The sequence below is a fragment of the Halichoeres trimaculatus genome, unplaced genomic scaffold (genome assembly GCF_033239565.1).
Source record: "Halichoeres trimaculatus isolate MK-OKI-2021-1 unplaced genomic scaffold, fHalTri1.1 fHalTri1_scaffold_11, whole genome shotgun sequence".
In the NCBI taxonomy this organism is placed as follows: Eukaryota; Metazoa; Chordata; class Actinopteri; order Labriformes; family Labridae; genus Halichoeres; species Halichoeres trimaculatus.
Window position 1 is genome coordinate 21308457 of NW_027437189.1, and position 10092 is coordinate 21318548.

Sequence of the window (10092 nt, forward strand, 5' to 3'; positions counted from 1 at the left end):
GAGGCAGATAAAGGGAGGGAGAGAGTGTGGCTCTCCACTCTGAGGAGTTCAGGATCCCTTCATGACTGACTGTAGAGCTGACTGAGTTTGTGGGCGACTGTGAACAGCTGTTGATAAGCAGTAAAAGCTGTTGAAAGAGTCCAGTTGTCCTGTTGCTGTGATGAGCTTCAGGGCGGTGCTGCTGTCCTTCCTCCTGCTGTCTCTGAGCTGCTCCAGGGGAGCCGTCATCACAGGGGTGAGTCAAGGTTTCTGTCTCTGCTTTACGTCGTTACTTAACACTTCATCAGCTTATAGCCAGGTTTGGGGAGGGGTCCTTTTACTCATCCATAACTCTTTCTCTCTATCTCTTCTTTGATTCAGTTCCTGTGGGAGTTTATAGATCATATAAAATGTTCTTTTCCTCATCCTCTAATTGTTTTTCAATTTTTACTTTACTGTAACAAAGTGGTTACAGATGCCCTAAGGTGCCTGAAATGATGTCCGCTGTAAACTGTCTGTCTGTAAGCCATGCTAACTCTAAACTATTCCATTTATAAAAAGATAAAACAGGAAAAAGCAGAAAGTTGTAACACCTGAGACTGAAAGAAAGAAAATATTTGGATGTAATCTTTGCTAAATGACTTAAAAAAAAACACTTGACGTAAGGATCAGAATGTTAACAGTTTATTTCCTCACTAATCATGAGTGATCTGTGTTTTCTGTTCTCCACATATTGGGTGTTGACCATAACATTCATAACAAATAAAAGATATCACGTAAGCAGCAGTGATAAACTTTCAAATTTGATTAGTCATGACTGACAGGAGACCACATCCTCCTCCGCTTCAGGTCCGCTGGAAAACGAAAAGGAAATTATCCCAGTGGTTGATATTCATTTCTAAATGAATTAGAGAGATGATGAGTGGTGAATGAAATGGATTTGACTGTGCAACCACGAGAGGGTTTTTCTATTTGCATAAATAAAAACTGGTTTACTGAAATTAAAAGGCATCCCTACTTCTTCTTTTTAACCCTCTCTATCTCGTCTTCATTCTCCACCTTTCCTGCAGGCCTGTGAGAGAGACCTACAGTGTGGTTTTGGTCTTTGCTGTGCTGTCAGTCTGTGGCTAAGGGGTCTGAGGATGTGTGTCCCCAGAGGAGTTGAAGGGGATGAATGCCACCCGTTTAGTCACAAGGTAAAGAAAAATGTGATGTCACTTATCTCCCTGCGTCGTGCTCACACACACCACCACCACACGCACTTTCCCTTCTTTCGCCCACACTCTGCTTTAGTGGAAATCCAGATTGTATCAAGTGCTGGCAGGCTGGCTAAAGCTGTAGAAAAGCTGCTGATAACTGCAGAATCTATCGATCTTTTCCACAGTGAAGCAGCCAATCAGAGCCGTATATCACTTTGATTATCAGGGGATAGCAACAATTAGTTCTGCCAACACCAATCCTGCCTCTCACTTCAGACTTTTAAGACTCCACTTGTCAGCTGAGGAAGGATTTACACTGCTGGATTATTTCTGCTTTCTGTTTTTCCCACTAACAGGTGCCGTATCTAGGAAAGAGGCAACACCACACATGTCCCTGCCTGCCCCACTTGGTGTGCACCAGGTACGCTGAAAGCAAGTATAGATGTACAGAAGACTTCAAAAACATTGACTTTTAACAGACTCAGAGATGGGGCTGAGCACTGAGGGGAAATGCACATGTTATCCATACTGTAGTCTTCATTTGTGTACTCTATGCACTGTAATACAAAGTGTTCATTCTGTCAATCCACACTTCAGTGACAGAAAAAGAAATGCTTGGGTGATGTAACATGTTCAAAGAGCAGCAGCAGAAAGACAGTTTTGTTGGATCAAAGTTACGACATTTGTGAACAAATGGGATGTTTGCTGTTATCAGTGTGCACTTTATGTTAATTTATCTAGAGAAATGTGTAATTAAAATTGTCAATAAAAGGATAATATCAGTAATGTTCATGTATATGAGCTCTGTGGAGCATTTTTTCCATTCACTCGTGTGATTAAAGTTCCTTGGAGGATTTTGCTGCCGTTTACTCAACAGACTAAAACGTTGATGTTGTCACATGATTTATAGAAACAGGCTATAATAGAGTAATTTTTAATAATAAGGGAAAACAAATCACAAGACAAGTAAAGGTGATACCTATGAATGAAAAACAAAAGAAATATTCTACTTCTAAGTAAGTTTGATACCACAGGTAACTAACTGATGTTTGTTTACTGTATGTTGAGTGAAATAAAAGACTTTAACATGTATCACAGCACTTCTATAATTTGACATACCTGTTCAGAGAATCATATCCACCATATGCTAGAGGTAGTAAAAATGTGTCATAAAAAAGACTGAAGTAACGTATTTTGTAAAATAAAAGTTCACTCAAGCTTGTTTAGAAAATTGAATACAAAGGCCTCTATGGTAAAAAAAATTTAAAGCATGGATTTTATAACTGTGTTGTGAATTTATTTCAAGGCTAACACAGGCTAACATGACAACATGAATACAGGCTGTTCAGGGTCAGAGCACAAAGCAGGTCTATCACATACAGTGGGGAAAATAAGTATTGAACGTGTCAAATTTTTCTCACTACATTTGTTCTCAAAGCTGCGATTCAAACGAAATTTCTACCAGACATTGGTATTAACTCAAATAATCCACACATGAAAAGAAATCATGACATTCAAGTCCATAAATAATGATCATGTGGAATTAAGTACGATAACACAGGAAAAAAGTATTGAACACACCATGGAAAAGCTGTATACTTTGGCAAGGAAATGCCCCATACCACCTGAAATCTGTCTGGAATTATTACTCGAACTTCCAATTAGTGCAAACCAACATCAGCTGGGCTAGAGCAAATTGATGGTCCTATAAAAAAGGTTGTTTTTTCACCAAGCAGTTATACACAACACACCTCATGATGGGTAAAGGCAAAGAGCTCTCTGAAGACATTCACAACCTGATTGTTGCTCAGCATCAGAATGGAACTGGTTACAGACTTATATCAAAGCACCTGATTATTCCAGTCAGCACCGTTGGGGCCATTATTCACAAGTGGAAGAAGCACCACCTTACCATCAACAGGCCACGCATAGGAGCTCCTTGCAAGATTTCTGACCAGGGAGTCAGAAAGATAGTAAGGAGAGTACTCAACGAGCCAAGGACCACTCTGAAAGGCAGCAGGTACAATTGTTACAGAGAAAACAATGGGCAATGCACTCCACCACCATGGCCTCTATGGACGCTCAGCCCACACGACTCCATTCCTCAAGAAAAGGCATGTTGAAGCTGGTTTAAAGTTTGCTGAACAGCATCTTGACAAGCCTGTAGAATACTGGGAGAATGTTGTCTGGTCAGATGAGACCAAAATTGAACTTTGGACCTGAATGCTGTGATTTCTTTTCATGTGTGGATTATAAGAGTTAATACCAATGTCTGGTAGAAATTTTGTTTGAATTACATCTTTGGAAATAAATGTGATGAGAAAAAAGTTGACACGTTCAATAATTATTTTCCCCACTTTAGAATCAGTCAACCAGTCTTTATTTATATAAATCACAACAAATGATTTCTTAAGATGATTTCCAAAAACCTGCAAAACCCAACACTAAGACGAGCCTTGTGCACTTCAACCCAACACGAACAGCACACTTTGCTCTTAGCAAGTCACAAAGGCAATGGAAATTTTCTTTTAACACAGAAACTGTGCTCAAGAACAGAAAATAAAATTTTAAACCAAGTGTTCAAAAGTAGACTAATTTAGGAGACTTTTTAAAAAATCTTTTTTTCCCCAGGATTTAAAGGCAAAATTAGCAAGCTTGAACACATCACACAGCCATTTTAGTGTTTGTATATCTGATCAACACAATATCTCAGGGTTTTGAGAGGGGATTTCCTTTTAAATCATCATATTGTGTAAAGTGCAAAATAAGATGGGGCTCAATTTCCCCTTCCTTAAAATGGTATAACTCTGTTTCTACCCTGAATGATTATGAATGGCTTCAATGGCCAGAGGAAGAATCAGAATTAGAAATACTTTCACATGATACATTTAAGATGAATAGATCAATGAGATTACCACATCTTCACTCATCATCTTTAAGTCAAATCACAGTACATGATCCTGTCAATAATTCAGCTTGTTAAAGCTGACTGACCATTTGATAAAACTCACTCCCAAATATTCAGCTGTGTCCTTTGTTTCATGCTGTTATCAGATAATGCTGCTAACTTTCACTCTTGGAAAGCCACACAAAATCTCCAAGTCATCTCTTAAACTTCATGTCTGCACAAAAAGAGTGGTTTGCTTTTGTTAAACGCTGTTTTGTACTTAAAGATCTCTCAGATTATAAAAGGCATCGATTTCCTCAAGTCAGACCTGGAGCATCAGTTTCATTTATCTGTGGACTGTTAAGAGTTATGTCTGAGCTGAGACTACAAGCAGACCACCTCACCAGTATTTGCAGGGTCACTTTATAATGACCACGTTATGTTATCTGGGTGAGAATTTTTGGGACATGACCTTGTTGTGTGAGGTACAATGGTAAGACAGAAATTGATTCCTGTAAAGGGAAGTGATTGACACCCTGTTGCAGCACTTTATCTTTTCAGCTCCTGTAGCTTTCTGTCTTTCATAACAAAGCCCAAGCTGACTGTTTGAAAAGAGACATGCTCCTTCGTTTCTTTGACATTTCAAAGCTGAAAAGGATGAACTGTTTGAGGCTATCTCCATGTAAGACTCTGGAGAGGAAAGTCTAAATGCCACTTTGCTGTGAGCTGTCTCATCTCTGAAACCAGCACAAAGCTCAGAGGAGAGGGTACATCCTGGTTTACTCAGCTGAAACATGCTGGACTTCTGTCTGTGTGTGGGATCCCACTGATCAGGGGAAGACAGCCAAGCCAGACGAGCCCTGAAGAAGAGGGGCTCAAAAGAGGACGACAGAAAAAGCATCTCACAAACCTGACATCTTCACTGGCTCTAACCCAGTGGCTCATAATGATGTGACACATTTCAGGTTTAGTCCATCTTGTTGTCTCTGTGCATGGAACATGAATGTATTATATTTATCTTATAGCACAAATAAAATATATAACAATTCTAATTGGACACTAACAGCTGAAGACTTTGCCTCTTGAGCCCAGAAACTGCTGGGATCGCTTCAGTGTTTATAGTTGAATATTTGAACACATTGGTCAAAAATGATGAACTACATTTATTTCAGTTCAGTTTAAAAGTACAATTTAGTGATACCTCAATTCAGTTCTTGCCACTGTATTTATCTCTTGTTGATTCAGCTGCCATTGCTTTGGCCTTTTTTCACTAAGTAGACAACTATCATTTAGAAACCAAGGTTATGATAGTTAACTCAAACTAATAAAAACTGGAAAATAAAACAAAAATGATAAGTAAACTAAAACTGTATCTTGTGTTCACAAAACTAACTGAAACTAACTAAAATTATAGATAAAATGTCCTTAGTTATCGTTTTTGACAGTATTAATAGCCTTTAGGATTTAAATTAATCCGACACATTTTCCCAAACAATTTTTGGGAACAGTTTTAGGCAGTTGTCAGTGTCGCACAGCACCATCGTAGCGATGTACTGGCACATGCTTGTTTACTACACTGACTGGCTGTGCACTGTGCTGTGACAAAAAGTAGTGGAGCAATGAATCAGAGCATCTGTAATAGTTTAGTTTAATGTGAGTCTGAATAAAACACCATAAAACTAAATAAAAACTAGAATGCCCGCTGTAAAACTAAACTGTAATGGGAAAGAAATGTCAAAACTAACTAAAACTAAACTATAATGACAAATCCAAAACTATTATAACCTTGGTAGAAACAAGAAAGTGGTTGAACATTAAAAGGTCAGTTTTTGATACAGTTTAACTTCAGCTGATAGCTGCAACATTAGAGTGCTTGACACTAAGGCATATCTTGAATATTATCAAAACATATCTAATGAATTTAATAAATAAAAAAGTAATGCAAACTTTAATTGGCCTTGGTGTTTGAGTATGTTTTGCTTCTGATAAGTCTCAGGTAAATTGATGTGTTTAGTATTTATTTTGCCTGTTAGTTCTGATGACACGAAATAACTCTTATCTAAGAAAGAGTTTTCTTGTGTTCACCTATTTGACTGCTGAATAAGCTGGAATAAGACAAATGTGCAAATTCAAATCTTTTTCTTGAAAAACCAAGAACTGTTTAAGATATGGTCATAAAGCCCACCTCCTCCATGTTAACAAATGGCACAGGAACGTGGGAGCAAGTGTGTTATTCCAAGCTGTGGTTTGTCAGAGCAGCAGTATAAAATACATGGATGGGAGGCGACTGGCCAAACTGATGAAAAGAGCTGGAGCTGGGATTGAAACCAAGCTGGACTCACTGGGGACTGCGGAGGAGAGATACACACAGAAGAAGGCCTTTCTGAATTACACTGATCATCCACTTCACAACATCTTTGTGGACCGGAGAGAAACAGCAGCAGTGGAGTAATTGACATCAGGCTTCATAACTCTCAAGCCAGTGGGAGATGAGCTGATAGACAACTGAATTTCTTGTTTTATGTGTTTTTTTATGATTTCATCTGCCAGACACCAGAATTTTCCCTTTAGGGTTTAAAATCAGAAGTGATTTTCCCTTATCTATATCCACAAATCACCATCGCATGGGTGCTCTACCACAATACAATAACCAATGGCACTACAACCATTGGACTATCTACAAACATGAAAGTCTGCTGCAGATTGGCACAAGAATCTGTGTTTATGTGGACTGCACCATATCAGTATTATTATCTGTTTTATCAGTAAGCTGTGAGTAGGCTTTGGTTTATAAATTGGGAGTGGCACCGGTCCTTTGGTTCCACCATCCACATCACTTCTGCACATGCCTTAGTCACAAAATATGTCACATGTAAGTACTCATGCAGGCAGTTTTTGGCTTCACTTTTTTTTTTACAATGACAAAAGGTGGTCTTTCCATATCAGTGTCTATGGAAAATAAACACCAGTGTGACTTTATGTTTGTTCCAGATGTATTTTTTTGTGATATCCCTTAAATTCTCATTTGATGGAGAAATTATTGTCCCAGTAGTGAAATTAGTTTTTTCTTTTTAAATGGGAGATCAGCTTCTGTCCAAACAGAATGACTGAATTTCTGGTTGGTGGCGAGTTAAGTGTTGGGGTAACCATAACGTAAGGCACGATCAATTTATTTACACTTCAACAAGGCACGTGTCTGTGTTCTGTTAAACTATAACTGTCAGCTGTCCTCTGCCTCCAGATGTGAGCATCTCTGCAGCCAACCAGGTGTTAAAAAAGCCAGAGAGTGGCCTCCTTTATGGCTCACACACATCATGGGTTTGCCCTCAATACCTTCTCCTTTGACATCTTGACTGTTTGACAACACGATCAAGCCAAAATTGGTGGGAAAAAATGTGGACTGGTGGTGTACATTTCATTCGCTGTAACATTAAGTTGAATTTTGGCGTTTGTTTTATTTGGCTTTCTTAGCAACAGTGAGCCAGCTGTGCATTGGCTACTAGAGGTGCTGACAGCAACCAACACCCTGGACCAACCACATGGTTCACCTCTGCCAACAAAAGAGTACAGGCAGGAAGAAACACAAATAAGAATGCCTTAAACAAACTAATGTTCATCAGAGCTTCAAAGAATCCACCCTTTTCTGTTCTTCATGAACGTCTTTCCACCAGTGGTGTCATCAACAGCGTGAATGCCTGAACTGGAGCTCAAACCAACCAGTAAGAAAAAACTGAGTCATACCATCACCCATAGTGGATTTTTCCTGATTTTGAATAAACACACATTTGATGCTCTGACGTAAAAGCTCTTCAGTAAAAATAATTAAGCAGCACTCAGTTAGTTTCTTCAGCTGAAGACCTGTAAAACACCAATAAACAGAAAATCTGATGACTGCGCTGTATTCACCTGCACCTGCAGTTGTTTTTTAGGTCAGTTTTTCCCACTGCCACAGGAAAGTTTCCAACACCGTAATGAAGAGACCAGAAGAATGCATCTTTTGTTTCTTTTCCCTCAGCATGGAGCATCTACAGCTGCAACAGTAGCTCTGACCAGCTCTGGGTTCAGGGAGGAGGTGTACTGCCAGGGCCGCAACCAAACTTCCATGACGAGGCACTGACTTATATGTTCGGTTGAATAAAGAGCAGTGTTTTCCCCTGTCTATCGCCACAAATCATCATCATGTCTGTTTTTATTGCTATTGTGCTAAATCTGTGTGTTTATTTGTGCACTTTAAAAACAACACATTTCAATCACAACAGATTTTAGGTTTTTCATCAGCGTGTCCATCTGGAAACAACAGATTCTGTGCAGCACACATCCTCAGTCACATCAGATTCACACTAAAATGTCACAGGAATAAGAATCCATCAGATCTGATCGTTTATCTGCTCTTAAGAGAAACTTGACCTTTGGGAGACGATACAAAAAGAGTTGGCACCAGCTTTTGAGGAATAAAAGAAGAGAAGGCTGAGAATAGATTATTGAGCAGTTTGAGATAGCAAAAAGAGAGCTACGCTTGCTTTAGGGTCGTAACAAAACAGTGATGTAACAAAAGATAACCACAAAGAGGGGCATGTGGAGGCAGTCAAAGAAAAACAAGATTTGACACAATTTTTGTGTCTTTATTTAAAAGATAAAATGTTTTAAAGTGGAGATCTTCATTTCTTACATTGCATTAATATCTGGAAATAAAACATGCTGTTAGATATTTGTTAAAAAAAAACGTTTAGGGGGGTCTCGATAGACAGAATAGGTGAAATAAGACTTTAAAAGTCTGATTCTGATTCTGTGCAGTAAATGCCTTTCATTTCCCAGGCTAAGAGACACTAACACAATTCAATCAGACCTGAATGTTAATGGTGTACAGCTAGTGTTGAGTACTCCACCATCCCATTGTGCTCTGCCCTCCAGGTGGTGTCAGGGGCTCTTGATGTGATTTTGTGTGTCCTCAGATTTGCATACACCTCTGCTGGTTTCTGATGAGCTCTGAAGTCTACGGTGGTGTAGACAATGCCACTGTTGTCCTAAAGGGACGACAAACAAGAGACGGTGATCTGGAAGTTTTCAAGAATAAACACTTGAAAACAAGTGATGATGAATCACAGAGGCGTCAGGTTCCCTGTTTAGCACTCACCAAGGCCTCTTGTTTCAGTGACTCATGCTGAGTGTCTACAAAGAAAACAATAAGTCTTTGAGTGCAATGAAATAAACACAGCATCATGAATCATTGATGGGCATGCAGGTTTTTGTGGATTCAAGAAAAAAAGCTCACCTGACTGTTTTTGTTTTACCTTGACCTTGCAGAAAATGACACCAATGACTGAAGTGATCAGGATCATCGCTGTAATGGACACAACCACAGCCAACAGCAGGCTAAAACTCCAGGGAACTCTGCAGGGAAAAATACATGCTGCAGTCAGAGAGAGCTGTGAGGTTAGTGAGCAGAAGAAATTGAGTTATGTGCAGAGTGAAAACCTGGGACTGCCACTGTGATCCTGTGCCAGAACAGGCCCGGTGGATTCTGGGAGATTTGTGGTAGTATTTGGAGCTTTGATGGTAGTCACTGCTGAGAGCTGAGTCTGGCTGTGGTGGCGTGAAACCTCTGCAAAAAACACGAGTATTGTAAAAGTTTTCCAAGGTGAGGGCTTTTGAGTGCTTTAACAAATTTTGCTACTTTCTGAAGAACAAATTAGCATATTATTTAACAAGTTAACATTAAGATGAGGAATTTTCATTGATAACAACAAATTATTTAATCAATTAATAACAGGTTAATGATCACAGTTCTTACCAGATACCTCCACAAAGTAATCTCTGTAGATGTGGTTTTCAGTTCCAAGCACAATACATCTATAATATCCTCCGTCCTCTAACTGCACATTGGATATTTGAAACTCTATCCACCCATCATTCTCTGTTTTCGTGACTCTTCCTTTCAGTGAGTCGCAGCAGGTATATCCTGTACTGTCCAGCAGCTTGTAGCATCCCCCTGGATACAGTTTGCAGCACGACTTGTTGTAACTGTTG

General features: G+C 39.3%; 1 protein-coding gene and 1 long non-coding RNA gene across 2 annotated transcripts; one reads left to right on the top strand and one right to left on the bottom strand.

Annotated features, from left to right (window-relative positions):
• Positions 1–2063, top strand: prok1 (prokineticin 1). Its single transcript, XM_074682117.1, has 3 exons — positions 1–235; positions 1050–1175; positions 1535–2063. Exons 1-3 carry the CDS (start codon positions 161–163, stop codon positions 1652–1654), a joined length of 321 nt encoding a protein of 106 aa, XP_074538218.1. The 5' UTR covers positions 1–160; the 3' UTR covers positions 1655–2063.
• Positions 2064–8987: 6924 nt separating this feature from the next.
• On the bottom strand, positions 8988–9413 carry LOC141798900 (uncharacterized). Its single transcript, XR_012599207.1, has 3 exons — positions 9338–9413; positions 9200–9234; positions 8988–9089 (listed from the first exon to the last, which is right to left on the bottom strand). It is a non-coding gene; the product is annotated as an uncharacterized LOC141798900 (long non-coding RNA).
• Positions 9414–10092: the final 679 nt, after the last annotated feature.